This window comes from Monodelphis domestica, chromosome 2 (genome assembly GCF_027887165.1).
Source record: "Monodelphis domestica isolate mMonDom1 chromosome 2, mMonDom1.pri, whole genome shotgun sequence".
Lineage (NCBI taxonomy): Eukaryota > Metazoa > Chordata > Mammalia > Didelphimorphia > Didelphidae > Monodelphis > Monodelphis domestica.
Genome location: NC_077228.1, coordinates 129,086,109 through 129,110,248, shown reverse-complemented (window position 1 = coordinate 129,110,248; position 24,140 = coordinate 129,086,109). Strand labels below are relative to the sequence as shown.

Here is a 24,140-nt window from a genome sequence, read left to right as displayed (position 1 = left end):
GGAGATGTCCTACCAAGTAAAAGATCAGAAAAGTCTTACCTAAGAGTCAGCCGAATGGTTGATCTTCAGACCCTTCCTTGAGAGAGTTCTCCCCACCTTGGCACTGATGTGTATCGCCACTGACAAGGGGCTGTTTGGAATCAGACTCAAACATTAGTTATGGTCCCATATGATTTAATCACAAAGGCAGGTTTCAGTCGTCTAAGCTTTGGTATGCAATTTTTCAGGACTGTTAGACATTTTAAACTGATCCTCCAGGACTAAATATCAGGTGTAATTCCATAAACTCAAATCAAAAGTCATACTTAAAACCAACAAAAGGAAAAAAATGAAAAATTTATGCCCTAAACCCCATTCAGCTATGTAACAGTTAAACATAAATATTTTTAAAGAAACTGATTACTTAAAACTCAAATCCTCTAAACTTCTTGACATGACTCTGATTCCTAGCACACGTATAATTATATTCTCTAATTTGAAGTTAGAACATCTGGGTTCAAATTCTGGCTCTAGTCATCGTGCCTTTGGCAAGTCACTTCATCAGATCATCATTAAATTGAGGAGACTACATGATCTCTAAAATTCCTTCTAAATCCAACTTTAAAAAAAATGCTTTCTTTGTTTTTTTTCATTTTTCACTTTAGACTTTTATTGGAGCTAGAATCTTATGGCATAATAAAGTTAAGGCCCAGAAAGTTCAGTTATAGCTTTGATACAGTTGATACAGTTTACTAGCTTAGGGCTACTTGGGGCCACATTGTTCTTCTATTAGATCATTCATTATTTTCCAAATATGGTTTTTGGATTTTTGAACTATTCCAGTTTTTAGTGTGTTGTTTTATTGTTGATTTCTTTGCTTTCCTTTTTCAGTTTTTAACCTGAAATAGTGTAAGTCATAGTTAACTATAGTGAAGAATGAGAATGGCAACTATTCATTTAGATGTGAATATACATGTTTATATAGATGATGGGGAAAAACAGAAGCGGCACCTTCCCTTCCTCATATCTTTCCTCATATGCTCAAGCAAGTTTATCATAAAGATGACATAGCATCAGGTTGTAATGATATCAGAACTGAAACGAAGTTGAGAAATATTACTTTATAGATGAAAGTGATTTGGTTCCAAACTTAAATATTTAAATTTAATGGAATACAGCAAATTAAAATTTCTTTTTCTTCATTATGCCCCATCTCAGATAGCTCAGATTCCTTTCTGTGGGGAAATTGACTGTGAAGACTGGATCAAAAAAACTACAGCCAGGTAAACTTTATTTTTAAATACAAATTAAAAGTATAAATATTTAGAAATGATTTAAAATATTCATTCTCCTTCAATTTAAATTAATGAAGATTTAACACTTGTTGGGGTTAGATATTTCTGTGTGCTTGGGATTCAGTTTTAAGCTTTGTTATGTTGTTAATTCACTTCCACAAAATATGTCTAAAGCACCTGCTCAGTGCTCTGCTAGGCGGAGACATTAAACCAGCTTTCATGGAACTTATATGTGATGAGTACTTCAGATGAACAAGACCATGCTCTCATGTTTTTTTTTAATAGAGGTTTAAATAAATTTCAACATTATAAATTAATATTTAAATCTATAAGGTATAACATGGTAATCCACTAATGAGGATTTATTAAGCTCCTACTAATTCCCAGATATTGACAGGCACAGAGAATACAAATACAAAAATGAAACAATCCCTGCCCTCAAGGTGGATGCATTTTATCTGGAGAAACAAAATAAAACATCCATAAATAAAAGCAAACTATAGACAAAGTAATACAAGATGATTTCAGGTGGGTTGAGAAAGAACTAATAGCTTGGGGAAATTAGGAATGGCCTCATAAGGGCTAGCACTTGAGTTTTGAAGAAAGCTAGGGATTCTGAGGGGCAAAGATGAGGAGAGAATGGGGTCTCGGCTAATGGGTCAACCTATACAAAGGTAAGAGGACAGGAGTTAGAATATTATATGGGAGGAATGGCAAATGGGCTAGTTTGATGTGGATTAGAGTCCCTGAAAGATGATCCAGTTTGTGAAGAATTTTAATGCTAGAGAATTATAGCTAGATCAGTCCTAAGGATGTGGACAGTTTGTTGCTTCATTGCATAATCAAATCATTTGCAATATGGTAGCACCTTTCAGGCCCTAAAATCTACTTACATATCCTTTAATGCTAGTTAACACAAAATTTGCTTGGTCCTTCAAGGTAGACTTAAGTTTTGGTCCTTCTCTTAAGATGCAAACAGTAGTGTTTGCATGTGATCCTAGGGGCAATAGGAAGCATGAATCTTCATGAACAAGGACAAAAACCTGAGTTTCAGTTTCACTTGACACTTTGCTCTATAGATTGATGAGAGAAGAAACTTGAGCCAGGGAGACCAATTTAGAAACTTTTGCAATAGTCCAAGCAATGACAAATCCATCAACACCTTTAAGTACCTTCTGTGTTTTCTAATTTTAATAAGTATTTTGAACATTAATTTCAAGAGATCTTCTCTTTTAAAAAAAAGATTTAATAACATAGATTACTAAAACTTGTTGAAGACATGTGTATTTTTGAATGTCCATCTCAAATGCTACCTCCTCCATAAAGCATTTCCTGTACCTTTTCAAGCATAATGTGACCTCCTGCCTCCCTATGGCATTTTATTTGTGCCTCTCATATCATCTCCTACTTTGTAGTATAGTTATGGGTAACTTGTCTTTTCTCTGTCACCAGGCTCTGTTTCTTGTGGGCAGGGTCTTTGTCTTATTCATCCTGTGCCTCACTTGCAGATCTCAAAAATTTTTTCACAATCCTTTGCCTATTAGGCACCTAGTCAATATTTTTTTAATTAAGTTGAGCTCTTTATGGTCATTATTGCATTACCTATAGAGAACATTTAATTTAATGTAAAAAACTTTGGTACTCTGATTCAAAGTAATAAAGTTGTAAGGCAAAAATAAATAAAATTCTTTTTTTATTTCAGAGATCAAGATCTTGAACCTGGTGCTCCTTCCATGGGAGCAAAAAGCCTTTGTATACCCTTCAAACCTCTCTGTGAGCTACAGTCTGGAGCTAAGTGCATCTGTGGCAAGAAACCTGCTAAGTTCTACACCCTGTTTGGCCGCAGTTACTAGAGAAGATGGCCATTGCTGAGCTTCTTAAACTTTTTTTTTTAATAAGACATATCTTCTCAAAAATAACCTGTTTTGTGACTTTTTAAATAAAAATTCCAAAAGCAGAGCCATAAGAAACAGTTCAAGAAAAAAAAATCATACTCTTAAAATAGCAGTAATAAAGACTTTTCTGTAAACAATTCTAACAATAAATATGTACTGTGATCATACATTGCTTCATATTTGCCTTTATTTGGCATTTACATGTCATTTTTATGAAAAAATTATTACTGAAGAAATAATAAATTTAAAAAGTAGTATTTTAGTGGACATTTAATAGGTTTTTCAAAAATCCCTGGGTTATCTAAGAAAATGGCTTTTATAACTGGTGCTCAGGTGAGAAATAGCAGTATAGGGGCTTGGATTATTGCTCTCATATCTCAGGTTGGAATTGTTAGCATGGAGTGAGGGGTAATTACTTCTCTAGCACAACACCAACTCTTACCATGGTGTTTCAGTTGAATCCATCTACCTGAGAATCTTCATAGGTCTTCGGGAATTATTAAAAATAATGCCACTGAGAAAGAATTGAGTAATGGCAGCAGTTCAGACTGACAGTGATATCTCCTGCTCTCATCCATAATCCCTTAAAGCTACACACACACACATACTATATGAAGAAATGAGTGAAGTGATGCAGGAGTGTGAATTAACTTGAACAAATCCATGTAATGTTACATAAAATTTCATGATAAGCAGGAGACATGCTGTATCAGGGGAAAAGATTGTAGCAATAATCTGGTTTATTAATAGAGATGGCAGGATGGGAATGATTTGTGTGCTTTAATTAAAAAGAATGCTGTAAGGAGCAGAATGCATTCATTTGTAAGGATCTGAAAACGGATGGAAAATGCTATCTTTTGAAGATTCATTAATATCTATAGTACCTGCATGTTTAGCCAACTGACCATGAGTAAAATGAAGATTTATTATGTAAAGTTTTTGTTCATTATACTTTCTATGGGTTGCTATGAGCAGAGTTAATTCATCAACAAGTTGCTAGCTGGTGGTGAGGTTTTCCATACTTAGATTGATTCTCGGAATATAGACAGTGTTGTTTCATTACATAGTCAAATCCTTTGTGGTATGGCAGCACCTACCAGACCCTAAAATCTACCCCTAAATTTTTGAGAACTAGCACTGATAGCTGTGGCAGTTAAAATGGTTGAAGCCATAAAATGTAGTGATTAAAATAGTGGAAGATATAAATTGTAGTAGATATAAGAGTGGATGAGTAAATTGTGACTGCAGAAAATATGTTTTCACTACAGTGTCTTGCTTTTAAATCAGTATATAAGGTGGTCGCCAGGGAAATATTCCCAATTATGAAATATACTCAAGTCAACTGGGTTTTATAGAGATTTTAATTAATACAATGAGCAATTAAAGAAAGAGAGAAAGAGAAAAAAAGAGGGAATAAATGAGAAAGGGATAAGCCAGTCCTGGCCAACCCAGGCCTAAGCCCTAAGAGAAAAGATCAGTCAGTCCTTAATCACCACAAGATCTGTCCAAGCAAGGATTCTAGTGACACCAGGCCAGCTCCATCTCAGCTGCCTTCATCAGCTCAATCAATCCTCAATCTGAAATGTCCCCTCCACCCCCCAGACTCTAGAGACCCTTCAAGGCAGCCTTTCCCAGCTGACTGTTTCTAGAGAGAGCTTTTCGTCTCCTTTTAAAGGGCATTTTCTCCTATGTCACCTCCCCTAAGTTCTTCCATCTACCAATCACAGTAGACGTTTTCCAAAGGACAGCCCATTCTGAATTCACACCCGAGTAGACTAATCCTTTTAGTAATCCACACCTGAGTAGGCTAGAATCTCTGAGTAAGTTTCTCACCTCTTTGTCCCATGTAAGTTCACAAGTTGCCTGACCTTTATAGGTACTTAGCACCCCTTTGTATTATATCAAAAAATAAGCCTGGCTTAAGAACTTTTTTGCCTTACTATAAGTATGGGTTTAAGTACTTTTCATTGTTCAGCAAAGAGTTTACAACTTTATCTTCCACTAGGGCATGCTTAAGTATGGTGAAGTAGAGTTCTCACATTCCTGATCAAGTACCTTCACTGCCCAAATGGGGAATGGTCTTAACCCAGCCTTATGAAGTAGGGTCTGGGAAATTTTTAAGGTTCACATAGTGAAGAGTTCTAAAGAGGCGTTGGAGTATAGGAATTTGTGGAGATTCAGCTATGTTTTCAGTCCTTGAAACAATGACAAAAAGAAAATGATGTTAGTTTTATGCTGCTTCTTCAGCAACAATGGCAGAAAATAGAGCAGAGTTTCTAGAATCTAAGGCAGTTTTTAGATAATAAACTCTAACTTGGATATTTCCAAATATGAGACCACCAAATAGACATACTACTCAAGAATCATATAAAACTTGGTGTTCCTGTGATGCTCATTTTGGTTGTGTCTGACTTTTCATGACCCCAATTTGGAGTTGTCTTGGAATAGATACTGGAGTGGTTTGCCATTTCCTTCTCCAGCTCATTTGACAGATGGAGAAACCTAGACAGGTAAGTAACTTGCCCTAGGTCACACAGATAAGAAGTGTCAGGTTAGATTTGAATTTGGGGTCTTCCTCACTGTTCATTGTGACACCAAGCTGCCTTGGTTCTTGTGATAAGTAAATCCAAAAATAAATGAAGTGGCAACTAATTGAAAAAATAGGACACAAATATTCTTTGGAGAGGCGAAGAAAAATACTGGCAGAGGTGGTGATTAGAAGTTTTTTTTTTTACAACTAGTACCTAGTACATAGGAGGTGCTTAATGAATGCTTCTTAATTGATTTTCTCGTACATTTTAAGACAAACATATTTTGTAGGACATTTGACTCAATTGCAGTGCTCAAGTATTTGCAAAAAGCTTGTAAAAGTAATTGCAACTTAAGACATCAACATAAGTTGCAGAGAATGAAAAGGCAGAAAAATTCTATTTCCTTCCAAGTTAAACCAATATTCACTTTAATGTTTGGTGACTGCAATGAAAATATGATTCAGGAAATAGAAATATGAGAGAGTCCAAAGACTTGTAGACTCCAAAATTCTCATGTTTTTACATCACAAATATTTTACTTGAGAAAAAATAGACACTGGAGATGGTTAGCATAGAGTAATTTCCCCAAAATGAAATTGATTATATAGCAAAAGATTTGCTATTGATGCAGAAATCATCCTTGAATCAATTTTCTGTGTACAGTTAGCCCCCTTCCTTCTTAGAGCAAAGATCAGACTTAGTAAAATGTTATAAGATAAAGAATGAAAAAAGATGGTCTGCAACTGAGACAGTTCAGTCCTGAGCTATTTAAATACATGATAATGTTAAATGCATAATGTAAAGCAGAAATCAAATTATATCATTTGTTTTTTCTCATATAAGTTTAAATGATTAATCAATTGTTATAACAAGGATATTTTTAAGAGCCTAAAAACACTTGATAAGCAAGCATGATGGATTTGCCTAGCATAAAGTTGGCATTTAAAGACAACAATGGTTAAGAAGTCACCTGTAAGTTCTTACAAAGAAAGATAAATGAATGATGAGTAGTATCACCTCAAAAACCAGTTTCAAGAAAGCTTGAAAAGAAACCATCCTGAGGATAAAAATTAAATGATAAAGATGTAAGGCAAAGGTCAGGAAAAATGAAAAAGACCTGTGAATGTTTATGATGGTTTTTAAAAAGAACTTATTTATTTAGAATATTTTTCCATGGTTACATGATTTATGTTCTCTCCCTCTCCTTTTACTTCCTCCTTCCCAGAGCTAAAAAGCAATTCCACTGGGTTATACATGTAGCATTGTTCCCAGTCTATTTCCATATTATTCCTATTTGTAATAGAGTAATCTCTTAAGGCCCAAACCCCTAGTCATAAGCCCAGAGAGCCACATGATCAATCATATGTTTTTCTTCTGCATTTCTATTTCCACAGTTCTTTCTCTGGACGTGGATAGCATTCTTTCTCACAAGTCCCTCAGGATTGTTCTTGATCATTGCATTGTTATTAGTAGCAAAATCTATTGCATTTGATTGTGCCACAATGTTTCCGTTTCTGTGAACAATGTTCTCCTGGTTTTGCTATGATGGTTTTAAACAAATAGCAAGGTCCATCAAACCATTACACTTGGACTCAACGTCACATTCCTGGATATGTTTATAGGAAAGACAGAAATGTCACTGAAGAATAAATACAGGAAGGGGGCAGCTAGGTAGCTCAGTGGATAGAGAACCAGGCCTGGAGACAGGAGATCCTGGGCTCAAATCTGGCTACACTTTCTAGCTGTGGAATCCTAGGTAAATCACTTAACTCTTAACATAGTATTGATTCTAAGACAGAAAATAAAGGTAAAAAAAAAAAGAATAGAGACAACGAAAGCAGCCAGATTGAATCAAGTACAAGATCAACAACAAACAACGAAGCCCCACAGTATTGCAAAGGTTCCTGGAAGAGATCTGTAATCCCTCAACAGAATTGGATCTTACTATCCACTCAAGAAATATCAAGTGGATGAATGATATGATTATTCAATGCTATGACCAGTCCCAATTACAGAGGACCAATGATGAAGCATGATAACTGATGAGAGAGGACTGGTGAACTCAAGTTGTAACATATTTTTGAACATATTTTTGAACATAGTGAATGTGTGAATTTATTTTGCTTAATTATGATTATTTGTTCTTTTTTTTTCTTCCAACTTGATATGCATTTTGCAATCTTTGGTTCTCACTAGTTAATGGTCTGAAAATACAAAAACAGGTTAATTTGGAAATTAATTTCACATTAATACTCAGTCACTTAGACAATTTTATTTTGTGGTGATGTTTATTGCAAATCTCATTCAACCCTTTTCATGAAACTTGCTTTCCTTCACTTCTTAATTCTGAAATGTATTTTCATCTTTTAGGACAGATTGCTGTCATCTTCTACACCCGTTGAGGTTGCTATGAACATTATGTTGAATTGGTTTTTAAGTTTTTCTTATGTTCCTCAAAGAATTTGTCTTCATCTTCTATAGCAGACATTGGTACATCAAGTGCTTCTGTGTTCATGGCATTCATTTTGTTTTGAATCATACAAAGGAAGATGATTAGATGTCCCACAAAATGAAGCCTTCCAATGAACATTGAAATCAGTTCCTTTGGCTCTGTGTGTGTGTGTGTGTGTGTGTGTGTGCGCGCGTGTGTGTGTAGGATGACATTTTAACTTACATTTAGCCTCAACTTTCTTATTCTGCTGGCTTAATTTATAATGAGAATTTCCTTATGGGTTATTTGTTCTTTAAAAAATGAAAGTTGCCCTATTGTATAGTTGGATGGACAGCCTTAGGGTTTGTTAATCACAATTTACATCTGGAACAGATAGTACAAATGGACAAAAAGTTCAGCTCAGAATTGGACAGGAGAAGAGTGGTCTTGGTTCTCTTTCAGAAATTTCCAAAGCTTTTTTTAATGACCCCAGGCTTCTTTTGAAGATGGAGGCTCCAATTTTTTAAAACCAATACCCCACCAATTTTGTATAGCTATAAGACATAAAATATAATAGACTCAAGAACTAAAAATACACACAGGACAATGAAATAGCCTATAAGTAAATGTGAGCTGTGACATAACCAATGAGTAATTTAGGAGAAGAGAAGTAAACGATAGATTGGGAGGTAACATGGTACAATGGAAAGAGTGCTGGCTGTGACATCAGATTTTGGGTTCAAATCTTATGTCTGATTTGTGATATTGGGCAAGTGACTTAATCTTGCTGGCTGAATTTCAGTGTCCTTGTCTATAAAAGGAGACAATTGAATTGTTCAATCTATGAGGGCCTCTAAGGTTAGGAAAAGAAAATGGACTAGGAACATGGCAAGTGCAAGGGATGATAGAGTGACAATTCAATATGCACTAGTATCTTTGCAATGTCAGGCTATATTTTAGCATTCATTCACTCATACATTCTTTAATTCATTCATTCATGAAAAATCAAGAAAATCTGCTAGCCTCTTTGATGAACCCCTCTTAGCAAATTTATGAGAGGGCATGAACATGAAGTATACAGGTAGTCAGGCATAGAGGAGTTGTGATCTGCAATCAGTGGAGAGAATATCCAAATCAATGATATTACTGATTCATTTTTGAATTTTGGTCTATTTAATATATTTGATGTAGTTCATTAAGCAATAATTTGATTCATTCCAAATGTTTTCTAAAAACATCTGCAAGTAAGTTTTTTTTTGCAAGTTAAATCAGTTTCCTATGAATTATATGAGAAATTTAGAGATGATCTATCCTTATGAACCATCTTTAATTTGACCCTGGTATCTAATAATTTATCTTTTAGTTTTTCATCTTCTCTTTGTAATTGCTGATGGCCTGTCTGTATATTGACAAAAGTACTATTAGAGCAAAGTTCCTAAACTATTGATTAATAAGCCAAACCTAGTAGCTACCATAACATCCTGTCTTTGTTTTGTTATGGCAGAGGATGTATCAATATTGGTGTCTTCCAAGAATTCTGCTCCTTGGCAATTTTTGGACTTCAGATAAAGGGCATATTTAACTCCTGCTCTCCCAAAGCAGTTTAGGAACTCCCTCACAGTAAATTCACCACTTAAATGATTTTGTAATAAGTCATTTTGTTAGAGCTATAGTGGCATAGATTTATTTAATAAATTATAATTATCTTATGATAAAAGTACCAATTATACAATAAAGTAGAGTGGTAGTACTTTTCAGGGCAATGTATGACTTGGAAACAAATAGCCTCTGAAAGAAAAGGAATTAGATTGTATTTGACAGTTGTGTCATAGAAACTATTCAAAAAAGTACTATCATGGTTCGTGGGACATGTGGAGTCAGTGTGAAACAAAATCCATTTATGGAAAGTTAATGCCCAGAAAGACAAGCACAGTTTCTGCTTTATATCCAATTTTAAGCTAAAACAACTTTTAGTTCAGCTAAGAGGGTTTAAAAGAATTTTATTTTTTTAACTCCAACAAACCACAAGAATTATCTAAAATTGAAACTGAGAAAAAGATAATGAATTCTTTGACCTGTTGATAGAGGAAGATACAAAGATGTCTATGATGATCTCTGAAAGTCATAGTGAGAGCAGTTGGTAAACAGGCAAGTATTTTGGGTGTGGAAAGCTTGGGAGATCATATTGTTTATCTTTGACCCTGGCTGTTAATATTTCTCTTCTGCCATATAACTATATTGTTCTTACCTTGACATTTTTACTTGTTGCCAGCTTCAAGGGCTTGATGCCAGGAGCTTCCTGTCTGGAAGAGGGAGCAGGTGGCTCTTTATTCACAAATTCACCTTTGGCCTTGTGCTCATCACTTTAGCCATGCCAAAGAAAGTGTTCACTATTGGTTGAGCTGTTCTCTACAGAGGAGTCTGCGCAAGGCATTTCAGCTTAAGATTTCTAGTCATGTGATAAGGAATCTGAATGGGAAAGCTGGGAAAGAAATGGGATCTGAGTATTTTTACAAAATGATAGGGAGATAGCTCATTATGCCAGTCAACTTGAAGTTTCCCATTAAGAACAATCTGGTAGGAGGCATTGCTAAAATGTGGTTAAAGTAATACCATCAATTTGGGATGCTATAAAAATTCCATTTACACTATCAGATTTAGAATAATTAAGGTGTATCCACAAGCATAGTGTGTGTGTGTGTGTGTGTGTGTGTGTGTGTGTGTGTGTATTTGTTCCTCAATGGGCAGAGTCAAAGCATTCAATGTAATTCTTTACATTTGTTTCATGTAATTAAATGTAATTGTTTTATGCAAGAAAATTATTCTTAAAATTAATTTTAATGTGACTCCTATCCACCCCAAACCCTACCTTCCTTAAGCATGTTGTAATGAATTTCAATAAATAATGAGTCCATCAACAGTTTGGGGAGAGGGTAGTGGATAGGTCACATTGGCTTATGTTTTGTGTGTGGATGGGCTTCTGCAATGTTTTCTATACTGTGGCTCTTAAAGAATCCCAGAGTTAGAGTTGGAAGGGAATTTGAGGTCATCTAGTCCAAACTCCCTTATTTTAAAGATGAGGAAATTGATTCCTAAAGCAATAAAGGGACTTCTCCCAAGGTGACATAGAGGGAAAGTGGCAAAATTAGGTTGTAAACTTAAGTCCCTCAACTCTGTAGCTGGCATTCATTTTCTTGCAGCCTGTTTTAGGTCAGACCTAGAATATTGATCAAACATGGAATGAAAATTGATGAAGTGCTAAAATAAATGATTAGGGCTCCCATCCAAATTTTAGATTGTTAGTCAAATTCTCAAAAATAGAAATAAAAGATTAGAAATCATATTAAGCTAATTTCCATAAGATGGATAGACAACAGCCTGCCAGGTTTTTTTCAAGGCAAGCTTACATTTTTAGAATGTGGCATTTAATTGTTAAAAAGCATTTTGAGCATAGACAAGATAAAAATAATTCCTATCTTCAGGTAGGTGAATCACAGAATGTTAAGATTTACAGCATACCTAGAAATCATCTAGTCCAACCCCTTAATCTCCCAGGTGAGAAAACAGGTCCAGAGCAATAAAATGACAAACTCACAGTTCAGCGGTGAATTTGGGACTAGAAACCCAGATCTTCTAACTCTTAACCTTGCAATTCTCCACACTCCTGCCTGGCTGGTAGCTTTTGCCTTTCTCACTAATATTAGCAAGTATTTGTTCCTACAGCAAATATTTACTCAGCACCTATTGCAAAAGCTGTAAGGTGCTACACTTCGTAGTATATTAAAGGTTGGGGGGGAGTTAATAAAATAATCCCTGCCCTATTGTAAATCCCATTGTCGTGCAATTGCAATTGCTACAAACCAGGAAGAATAAATGCCTACCCTTATAAATCACAGGAATATAATAGAGAGAAAATAAAAAGCACCAAAGCTTAGTCAGAGACATGTTACACAAGTCCAATTCATTCTGTTCCAAATCCATCTTTTCTGAGATACAGAATAGGCTTAAAAGAAACATCTCAACTAGAAATAGCAGAATAAGAATAGTCTTCAGTGTATTACTATACCAAAGGGATTCCTAAACTATTTTCCTTGTGCCCCCAATTTTAACATTATTATTTTATATTTGATAAACTCCACCTATCTCTACCTAACTCTATGGAACATATTAGAATGATTAAGAAAAACTTTTTTTTATGAAAATATAAAACAGGACAAACCACTACAAGTATTAACAATTATCAAGGTTGTCATTACTCATTCTAGAAAGTTATCCTCTCCCAAAATATTGGGGAGTAACTTCCTGGTTGTATGGGCCCAGAGAATTTGAGGTAATTCAACTTCGAAGAGAAAATGCTCTATTTCTTGCCTTTGTTTCTCCAACACTGGAAAGAAAGCCTGTCTTTTCTTTCCTGGGGGGTATGTGTAATGTAACATTTATCTTTAAACTTAAGGAGAGCCTTTCAGAATAGACCTGTTGAAAGTGACAGGAAGCACACCTTTCACTTAGAAGACACATCTTTCAGCTGTCCCTCACTTCAGTGCTGATTTCCTCCAGAAATTCCTCATTCTGTGCAGCAAGTGGCATTGATAAAATAGGATATAAAAGATAGCCTTTTGATATGAGGTGAATCTTGTTTTGCTAATAATAGCCTCGTATCCCATATCAAGGCTTCAAAAATGGGAAGGCAGAAAGTGTTGATAAACTTCTACGTAGTGATTTTATGGCATGGGGTTTTCTCTATCTCAATAGATACTTTTCAGCAACAGAATTATAACTGAAGCCAGGGGTTCCCCATGTCTTCCATTTCTCCATTGGTGCTCACGTGATGTCCCTTGCTTTAATTGCCCTTTAAACTATTTTATTACTTTACTAGGGACTATAAAAAGCGCTTTCCAAATATGACAAGCCCTGAAAGACTTAAGGAGAGAGTTATCCCAGGAGCTGTAATCGAGAAATCTGTAGCTGCTCCTATTGGGGCCCAAACCTTCCTGAATATTAGAGAAGGAGCCAAGTGGGAGCGTCAAGACAACATGGGGCGTTACACAGGGAGAAGGTGTCGCCTGATTCTCATGTGCGTGGTGAGCCTGATTCTCTTTGTGATGGAACTAGTGGTTGCATACATCGGTAATTCCCTCTCCTTGGCCTCGGATGCCTTTGCTGTTCTCTCTCATTTCATTTCCATGGTCATAGGTTTTTTTGGAGTCCGGGTCAGCATGATGAAACAGAACTGGAAGAGCACGTATGGCTTTCCTCGGGCTGACGTGTTGGGAGCATTTGGCAATTCCATTTTTGCTGTGGCTCTAATGTTTAGCATCCTGATTGAAGCTGTCAAGAGATATATCAACCCGCAGAAGACGGAACAAGCCCTACTGGTCCTCATTGCTGGGGTTACTGGACTCTTTTTCAATGTGCTCAACTACATTGTCTTTCTAGACTGCTGTTACTGCACTGCCCACAGGGTCCAGGGAGACATTGAAACAGGTAAAGAGGCTAAGTAACTCTTCTTCATTTTGTTGCTATGTTTCCTTCCCGACTTCTTAACAGTCATCTTCTCTGGAAACCAGTGCCCTCTGGATGTGTTGGCCTTTTTTTTTCTTTTAATTTTTCAATTAAAAGGTAATTTAAATAAAGGTCTTATTTGGGAAGAAGAATTTTCATTTTCAGTTTTCCTAGAGAATGGAATGAGTTCCGGATATTTCCCAGGATCGAGGGGGGTTGACCACCTAGTCCAACCTCTTCATTTTGCAGTTTTTATAAGAACCAAACCCTAGAGAGGTTGTGACGGACCCAAGATCATAATGACTGAATCTGGGATGGGATTCAATGCAAGTACTTTGATTAATTTCAAATCTAGGATGCATATATCCATATATATGTTCATATATGCAGATATAGAGGAGCTACTCTGTACTTTTAGTCAGTACATGTAAGGTTCATCTATGATCCTGAAAATCGTAGAATTTAGAACTGGGCTTCTTCAGACGTGTCAGAAGCTTTGGACAGGTAACTAGGAATGGAGGATAATCTCAAAAGTGATGTCAGCCATTTGAAAAAAAGAAAAATGATCATGGATCTAAACCTTCTTAAATTTCTTTTTTCTCTCTAATTAGATGTGAAATGGCAATAGCTGAATTTTAGAGAGTAACAATTGCTGGAAGTTGGGTTAAAAAGTGTGAGCTCAAAAAAATATATATATATATACGTGTATATATATATATGTATATATAGATATCACCCTCCTTATTTAGTAAGACCTCTGTTTTTGAGCAGAAAACTTCAAAACTATTTATATGTCTATTCTTCATCTTGGGTCTGTTCTATTCAATAAAAACAAAAATATTATTTGCGTGTGAATTTTCTGAAAAGATTCAAATAGGGAAAAGTGTCCTATGAACCTCATTCATCAGGTCATCTGTAAAAAGAAGATTGTACTAAATCTTTGGAAAAAGCAAAAGATTTAAGAAGCTCTTCATTCATTCATACTGTTGATAGGAATAGTATGTCCTACTTTTATTACTATGGGAGAGTTTTTATTAAAAATGTTTGTAGAAGAAAAAATTACATGCAGAAAAATCTGCCACTAGCAGCCTTTGAGTAGTATAGCGATCCATCCTGGGTTCTTTCTAAAGTGCTTATTTGGATGTTGAACTCTATAAGTTTGGGTTTTTTTGCTTTGTACTATTCAGTCTTCTCTTTCTTGGGGTTTTATATACCACTAATGATATGGTAGATATATTTTACAGGACTTGTGAACAGGAATGGATGCTGATGGATCATGTAAATATAGGGGGCTAGTGCCTTAGTCAATCTCTATCTCAATTTGCCTACTGGTAAATTGAAATCAGTCAATAAGGACTTAATAAATATTACTATGTGCGAGGTACTGTACTAAATGCTACAAAGAAAGGCAAAAATAATCCCTGACATCAAAGAGCTCAAATTTTAATAAGAGGCAACATGCAAACATACAAAGTACATGTAGGATAAACTAGAAGTACTCTATGAGAGAACATCAGTGTTTATTGTGTACCCTGCCTTTATGGTGTGTAATTCTAAAGCTACATTAAAAATATATCTCTTTTAATAGTATTTGAAACGATGTAAGAGTTGCAAAACAGTAAAAAAGAAGTTAGAAGGATCAATTTGATTCGAATAGGGGAAGACACTAAATAGACAATGGACTGGAATTTCTTTGGGAGAACTTTGCAACCATGAATGTTCGGTTAAAGTAGAACTGAAGTATATTGAAATTAGACTGTAAACTCTTTGAGAGCAGAAACTTTTTCTTGTGTGCCTTTGTACTAGATGTTCAGTAAATTTTTAAGTGGCTAAATCAACATACTAATAGAGACATGGCTTATTATAACTATTTTGTGAAGAAAAACCACTAATTAGCTGAAGATCTTCTATCTTATTATGTAGGTCATTATGTGAAAATATAACATGACTATAGTCCTTTGTTAGAATTAAAGCAAGACAAGAACAGTTAGCCAAGACATATAAACAGAGTCAATGACAAAAGTGTCAGCAGGATTCTAATGAACTCATTTCTAATTTATTCAGCTATTTTACATTGGTCCCAGCTTAACTTAATATATGATGAATATCTGTGTACCTATCAATAGCAAAAGAAAGGTACCACAAGGCTCATGCTGGAGAAGGTAAAACAGACATGGACAAATAGAGAAAATAATATGGTGATAGTTAGACACCTGTAACCCATTTATTTGAAAAGGCCAAAATATTTGACTTTTTTTTTATCAAAGTGCTCATTTTTGAAGAAGTGTTTTCCCATTTTTTATTCCCATGTTAAGATAATAATAAAAGACACATGGCTCATTTTTTATCCAAGCTTTTGACCTGTTCATGCTGGGCAGACCCTATGGGTCCCCCTGGTTTTAGTTCTCCTGGAGCAGCCTAGGGTATAAGGCAAAAGAAAATATTATTCATCTTCCTTTGATCCATTCCATGCTAAGTTAGTCTTTTTGTCAAAACAATTAAGTACTATGGTAATAGGGACTATCAATCTAGAGGACTAATTTTCCATTATTTATATTCTCTGTTTATATTTTTGGCATTGGTTTTATGAAACTAAACAATTGGTAAACAGATAATCCAGTGTCTGATGAAACTCTTCAAAAGTATAACACATTTTTTAGAAGTGGTAGTGTTATTTTTATTAGAAATACCACTTCTAGAGTCTTGTTATTCTTCTCTCTAGTCTCATGTTTGTGATGTTTTTAGTTATCTACTTTACCATCCATCTCTTCCCTTCCCCTCACCCCACAAAATAAGTTTCAAGTGAAAACATTTAGACCAGATGAATCTCTTAAACCATAGAGATCTCCACTTTGCTTCTCTCATAAAAATAAAGGAATAAAATCCATTCTATCTTTCATGTTAATATTGATTGACACCCACCATTAGACATGATATTTTAAATCAGAGACCTCACACTCTAGACTGGGGGGCATATAGAGGAAGAATTTCTACATTGATAGAGCTGTAGTCTAGTAGAACAATTTAAAAAATTTTTATTTTGGGGTCCGTTTCATTCTGATTCAGCAGACACATCCAACAAACACACAGGCAGCTCCTCTCTACATATTCTGATCCTCCACTCTGCTTGAAAACCACAACCACGATGAAGACATTCCCCCAAAATAGGTAGGCAAAACTGAAACAAAGAATGATTCCAATTGATAGTTTTCTCACCACTTCTGTAATTTGTGGTTTATTTACATGAAGTCAGGTTGTGTGTTTTAACTTTAATATTTTGAAACCAATTATCATCCATTACATTTGACTCTGGCATAGCATTTTTAAAAATTATGAATAGTATCTTTTAGACTAATACTAAACGTAAGATAAAATCCTATAGATTTTTTAATATTTAAAAATTTGGTTAGTAGTTCTCATTCTACACCTTTGGGTCTTTTTTCATTCTACTATACACATCTAGCAAAGGGAGCTGAAGATAATTAAATTTGGGTGGCTATGATGATAGAAAAATCAAGAGGTGACTAAACTCCCCAAAGTTCCAAAAAAGCTGGGACCAAAGAGATTGAACTTTCTGTTCAGATATTAGGCATCCCTGGGAAACTGATGGGGGAAACGGAATAGCTAGAGCCAGGCAACATGAAAATGAATCCATGGGAGACTAGGAAGTTGGATGATACTTAGCTGAGGGGGACCTTCTGATTCCTAGTTTTAATGAAAGAAAAGATGGAAATGAGCACATTTTAAATAGCTTACTTGGGTTTCATTACAGTTTGGACAAAAGTGAAAGGTAAAGTTAAAAAAGAAAAAAGAGTGGGAGGGGGAGCAGAATACACAACAGGCTCAAAGTCCAAAAACAGAGACCGTGAACATTATCTAGGAGAGGTCTCCCCCGATTTCTGGGTTCACGCCATCTTATTGACTCTGCTAAAGTTGTCCAGTTTTCATTAAGGTGGTTTTCAACATTTGTTATTTCTTCTTCCTTTGTAACTTTTGAGCACTGGATTTGCTTCCCCTAAATTGACAGATGTGTTTTCTTGTTTTGGGGTTACACAGACACCCTAATGCAAATTGGCTTTTCTTTTCAATTTGAGGAAGTTTTATACTATCGTAATATACTATATATTTTATATACTTTATATTATACTGCTTAAGCTCCCCATTTTGAGGGAGTCCTTTTGCCCCATCTATCAATGTGACTGAGAGGGATAGAGCAGGCTCAGAGAGGAGGCTCACTCTCTAAATAGACTTGGAAATGTACTTCCAATGGAAAAATCCCTTTCTTTTAAAATTTAAGGATTTACATTTTTAAAAATTAATTTCCTTTTGGCACCAAATTGCCTTTTTTTTTCTCCAAGTGTTTACCCTCCCACCTAGGGTGAAAGTATTTCCACAGAGCAGGCTAGGCTGTCAGATGTAGTAACAGGAGAATGATCTGCAATCTCAGCAATGCAGATATTTTTTTCAACACTGTTGACTTGTTGCTTTGGCAAACTCTAAGTGTGACACTTATCATGTAAAAAAAGAGAATTTCAGAGCTAGAAGGGACCTCAAAGGCCATTTGATTCAACCCAGATTTAGACCCAAATTCACCACTACAACATTCCTAACAAGTCGTCCTCCAGTCTGCTTGAAAATCTCCACTGAGAGGGAACCCACTACTTTTGAATCAGCCCATTCTACTTCTGGACAACTATAATTGTTAGAAAGGGTAACTAGGTGGCTCAGTAAAAAGTGCTCTGGTAGTTAGGAAGACCTGAGTTCAAATCTAACCTCAGATACTCACTAGCTGTATGACCCTGGGCAAAGTTAAGGAAAAGGCAAACCATTATAGTATCTTTGCCAAGAAAATCACATACTGTGTCACAAAGAGGTGGGTTTGACAGAACAAAACAACAACAAATTGTTAGGAAACCTAAATTGGCCTCATTGCAACTTTCAACATGCTACACTGGGGTCAATAGAATCAAACACAGAATGATGCCTATTTTTTAAAAAAGTCCATCCTGGGATGTGCAATGCTGTAGACACTGACTAAAAATGTGTGACTTTCTTTTTTGGTTTATTTCCCACAGGAAATTTTGTTGAAAATTAGTTAAGATAGGCAAGGTTCAAAAAGCTGAAAGTAAACCTTTCTGGAGAAAAAGAGGAGCTTAAATGAAACAAACTTACCTCCTCTGGCTGTTATTCAACAATTCAATTCAACATATTTATTAAAGACTCACCTCTACCAGGCCTAAAGCACTATTGTAGGCACTGGGTTAGATACAATGAGATTGAAATCAAGGAAATTAAAATTTTGATTTTTAAAAATTCTGTTGATCTTTTTGATTTTATATTACCTTCATTTCTGAAAAATACTCATTCTTTCTTTAGTCAGTAAGCTATTACTTGTAAAAATAATGAAATGAAAGAAAAGAGCAATTTAGTAAACCCACTGAGAGAGATATCTGAACTGACAGTTGCTCTGGGAGTCATTGTATCTCTTATACATATTGATTATGTGATTCTCTCTCTCTCTCTCTCTCTCTCTCTCTCTCTCTCTCTCTCTCTCTCTCTCTCTCTCTCTCTCTCTCTCTCTCTCTCTCTCTCTCTCTCTCTCTCTCTTCTCTCTCTGTCTGTCTGTCTTGGTTTGGGATCAAATTCTGCCTTTGTTGCTTACTACAACTGTGATTTTGGCCAAGAAACTTAACCTATATTCTCCTCAGTTTCTTCACCTTTAAAATGATGACATTGGACAAGGGGACCTTCAAAGGTCCTTTCCAGCTCTGGATCTGTTGTTTTTCAGTCATTTCAGTTGTGTCTGACTCTTTATGACTCCATTTGGGGTTTTCTTGGCAAAGATACTGGAGTAATTTGCCATTTCCTTCTTCAGTTCATTTTTTTAGATGAAGAAACTGAAGCAAATGACTTAAATGACTTGCCTAGAGTTACACATCTAGTAAATTCTGAGACCAGATTGCCCAACACTTTATCCATGCACAGTGCCACTTAGGTGCTAGTTGAATCTATAATCTATGAATTAATTATTTCCTCCCCCTCCTCTCCTTAGTGTTTCTTTAGCATTGGTTTATATATGTGTTTAATTCTCCCTTGCTTTAGAAAATCATCAAAAAACCCTTTCCTTCATTCCTTCAACTTCCTTGAGCCAATTTCCATCACCAACCCCCTTTTACCATCAGATTTCTCTGAATAAAATTTATACTTGGTACCTATACTTCCCTATTATCCACTTAATCTTCAACCGCTGGCAATTTGGCTTTCATTTCCCCCCTCCCCCCATGAGATTAATCCTAATGATGAGAACCAGTGTCTTTTTCTCCATACAGAATCTCCAACTGCTTATTGGACATCTTCACCTAAATTTTCAGTTGTATTAAATCTAAATATCTTTTCCTAAGACTCAGTTCCTCTATAGAGTTTCTTATTTCTGTCATTGATACTACCATTTTCCCAGGAATGAAAGCTCCACACCTTACAGTGATTCTTGACTATTCCTTAACATTTTTTATACTTGCATTTAATTCCCGAATCATATCAATTACTCTGTTGTAATGCCTCTTATATCTATTTCTTTCTATTTCACTGTTGCCACCCTAGTCTAAGCCCTGATCACTTCACTTTAAAACTACCATAATATAAAAAAACCTGCTGTAATAACCTTAAGCAATCTCTCTCTACTCCACTCCTTTCTTTATGCTTCAAACAATTTCCAGAATGAACTTCCTAAACCATTACTTTGAAAATATTATTTCCTTCTTCAAAAATTTTTGATGGTTTCCCAATCACCTAAATCACCTAAGAGTCAAAACTCTTGACATCCATGTCTTTTGGAAAAAACCCCAAACAACCCTTACTTTCTACCTTAGAATCAATACTGTGATTTGGTTACAAGGCAGAAGAGTGGTAAAGGCTAATGGGAGTTAGCCCATTGTCACACATCTAAGAAGTTTCTGAGGGCAGGTTTGAACTCAAGACATTCTGAGCCCCAGCTATCTAGCTGCCCTCTCCCCACTATGTCTTTCCATCGTCTTCCCTCTACACACTTTTCCAAAATTGCACTTGGCTACTCCATTACACTATACTTCTACTCCAATAAATCTGAAGAGCAGTTCAGTTCCCCCCCAGTTTTGTTGGGGATTCGCCCCCAAAATCATACACATTTTTGATGTTATTTAAATTAGAAAACATTTATTAATTCTTGGAAATTAATTACTCTATCTTCGAAAGACCTTGTAGATAACAGCAAGGAACAATTACTATTTATGTGAATGCCAGGAATATGCCAATTGTAGGTCAAAGGCAAGTAAGCACCAGATAAGACAGGAGGAAAACCCAAGAAAATACTGGGAAATGCACCCTGTATAAAAGATTCCCTTAAGAGCTACGTAACACAGCAATTATGCTTGGCCAGTCAATAAAAGCAATAAAGAACTGAACATACATTTCAGCAAACATGGAGGATAGAACAATATTTTAATGACCTGACATATTTCTGCTAGTGCTAAGTAACAACTACATGTCAATTGGACTCCTGGCCATTGGAAAAGATAAAAGTGCCTGGAAGAACGTCAGGTTTTAATAGAGCTTTCCTTTCAAGTAAGCAAGGAGTGCTTTATGAAGAAATCAGGTCGAGGGAGACTGTGAAGGAGTAGAGGAGAATTAATATATGAATCTTATCTGAAGAGTGGAAGAAAAGAAAAATGTACCACTGATCCCCTGGAACTTTTGAAGAAATATAAACTTCTGGACAGCTAGGCTTCTCAGTGAAAAGAGAGCTAGACCTAGTCCTGGGTTCAAATTTGGCCTCAGATACTTCCTAGCTATGTGACTGCCACAAGTCTCTTAACCTCAGTTGCCTAGTTCTTCCACTCTTCTACCTTGGAACCATTACTTGATATTGATTCTAAGAGAGTAGCCAAGAGTTTATAGAAAAAAAACAGCTACTTTTATATTCTTTTGTTCAAAGATTCTGTATTTGAGTTCCAGATCAATCCATGTAGGGGCAGAGTCAACTGAAACTGCCCCTAGGTTTCCACTATAACTTCTTTTTTTCCTTCCTTTTAAACATTGTTTTATTTGGTCATTTTCAAACATTATTCATTGGAAACAAAGATCATTTTCTTTTCCTCCCCCCTTCTACCACCCCTCCCATAGCCAACACGTGATTCTACTGGGTATCCCATGTGTCCTTGATCCAAACCAATTTCCATGTTGTTAGTTTTTGCTTTAGGGTATTTATTTAGAGTCTCTCCTCAATCATATTCCTTCAACCCCTGTAGTCAAGTAGTTGCCTTTCTTCAGTATTTTTACTCCCATCGTTTGTCCTCTGCTTTCTCCTAGATCCCTGCAGATTGTTCAGGAACATTGCATTGACACTAATGGAGCAGTCCATTATGTTCAATTGAACCACAGTGTATCAGTCTCTGTATACAATGTTTTCCTGGCTCTGCTCCTTTCGCTCTGCATGACTTCCTGGAGGTTGTTCCAGTCTCCATGGAATTCCTCCCACTTTATTATTCCTTTTAGCACAATAGTATTCCATCACCAACATATACCACAATTTGTTCAGCCATTCCCCAATTGATGGGCATCCCCTCATTTTCCAATTTTTGGCCACCACAAAGAGCGCAGCTATGAATATTTTTGTACCAGTCTTTTTCCTTATTATCTCTTTGGGGTACAAACCCAGCAGTGCTATGACTGGATCAAAGGGCAGGCAGTGGTTTATCACCCTTTAGGCATAGTTCCAAATTGCCCTCCAGAATGGCTGGATCAATTCATAACTCTATCAGCAATGCATTAGTGTCCCTACTTTGCCACATCCCCTCCAGCATTCATTACTTTCCTTTGCTGTCATGTTAGCCAATCTGCTAGGTGTGAGGTGATACCTCAGAGTTGTTTTGATTTGCATCTCTCTGATTATAAGAAATTTAGAACACTTTTTCATGTGCTTATTAATAGTTTTGATTTCTTTAACTGAAAATTTTCTATTCATGTCCCTTGTCCATTTATCAATTGGAGAATGGCTTGATTTTTTGTACAATTGATTTAGCTCTTTGTAAATTTGAGTAATTAAACCTTTGTCAGAGGTTTTTGTTATGAAGATTGTTTCCCAATTTGTTGCTTCCCTTCTGATTTTAGTTACATTGGTTTTGTTTGTACAAAAACTTTTTAATCAAAATTATTTCTTTTACATTTTGTGACTCTTTCTAAGTCTTGCTTGGTTTTAAAATCTTTCCCTTCCCAAAGGTCTGACATCTATACTATTCTGTGTTCACCTAATTTACTTATAGTTTCCTTCTTTATGTTCAAGTCATTCACCCATTCTGAGTTTATCTTGGTGTAGGATGTGAGGTGTTGATCCAAACTTAATCTCTCCCACACTGTCTTCTAGTTTTCCCAGCAGTTTTTAGGAAATAGTGGATTTTTGTCCCAAAAGCTGGGATCTTAGGGTTTGTCATGGACTGTCTTGCTGAGGTCACTTACCCCAAGTCTATTCCACTGATCCGCCTTTCTGTCTCTTAGCCAGTACCAAATTCTTTTGATGACCATTGCTTTATAATATAGTTTGAGAACTGGGACTGCAAAGCCACCTTCCTTTGTATTTTTTTTTCATGATTTCCCTGGATATCCTTGATCCTTTGTTCTTCCAAATGAACTTTGTTATGTTTTTTTCTAATTCAGTAAAAAAGTTTTTTGGAAGTTCAATGGATATGGCACTAAATAGATAGATAAGTTTAGGTAGGATGGTCATTTTTATTATATTAGCTTGTCCTACCCATGAGCAGTTAATGTTTTTCCAATTGCTCAAGTCTAGTTTTAGTTGTGTGGAGAGTATTTTGTAGTTGTGTTCATATAGTTCCTGTGTTTGTCTCAGCAGATAGATTCCTAAGTATTTTTTATTGTCTAAGGTGATTTTGCATGGAAATTCTCTTTCTAATTTTTGCTGCTGAGATGTGTTGGAGATATATATATATATATATATATATATATATATACATATATATATATATATATATAAATATAAATGCTGATGACTTATGTGGGTTTATTTTGTATCCTGCTACTTTGCTAAAGTTGTTGATTATTTCTACTAGCTTTTTTGTTGATTTTCTAGGATTCTTTAAGTAGACCATCATATCATCTGCAAAGAGTGATGGCTTGGTCTCCTCATTGCCAATTTTAATTCCTTAAATTTCTTTTTCTTCTCTAATTGCTACTGCTAGTGTTTCTAGTACAATGTTAAATAATAGAGTTGATAATGGGCATCCTTGTTTCACTCCTCATCTTATTGGAAAGTCTTCTAGTTTATCCCCATTGCAGATGATGTTTGCTGATGGTTTTAGATATATATTGTTTATTATTTTTAGGAAAGACCCTTCCATTCCTATGCTTTGTAGTGTTTTTAATAGGAATGTGTGTTGTATTTTATCAAAGGCTTTTTCTGCATCTATTGAGATAATCATGTGATTTTTGTTGGTTTGCTTGTTGATATGGTCAATTA

The 24,140-nt window shown here is 35.6% G+C and overlaps 2 protein-coding genes and 1 long non-coding RNA gene across 3 annotated transcripts in view; 2 read left to right on the top strand and 1 right to left on the bottom strand.

Annotated features, from left to right (window-relative positions):
- EPRS1 (glutamyl-prolyl-tRNA synthetase 1) overlaps positions 1-3,336 on the top strand; it is a 65,061-nt gene extending 61,725 nt beyond the window's left edge. Inside the window, exons 32-33 of the mRNA XM_007481414.3 lie at positions 1,198-1,262; positions 2,977-3,336. Of these exons, the coding sequence (XP_007481476.1) occupies positions 1,198-1,262; positions 2,977-3,127 (216 nt within the window). The 3' untranslated portion in view covers positions 3,128-3,336. The remainder of the gene's footprint in view (positions 1-1,197; positions 1,263-2,976) is intronic.
- LOC103094185 (uncharacterized) overlaps positions 1-10,851 on the bottom strand; it is a 47,670-nt gene extending 36,819 nt beyond the window's left edge. The window contains exons 1-2 of the long non-coding RNA XR_461699.2: positions 10,380-10,851; positions 40-130 (exon numbers count right to left, since the gene is read on the bottom strand). This is a non-coding gene — a long non-coding RNA (uncharacterized LOC103094185). The remainder of the gene's footprint in view (positions 1-39; positions 131-10,379) is intronic.
- Positions 10,852-13,164: 2,313 nt separating this feature from the next.
- The window catches only part of SLC30A10 (solute carrier family 30 member 10), a 62,449-nt gene continuing 51,473 nt past the window's right edge, over positions 13,165-24,140 (top strand). Inside the window, exon 1 of the mRNA XM_056815958.1 lies at positions 13,165-13,615. Within this exon, the coding sequence (XP_056671936.1) occupies positions 13,165-13,615 (451 nt within the window). The remainder of the gene's footprint in view (positions 13,616-24,140) is intronic.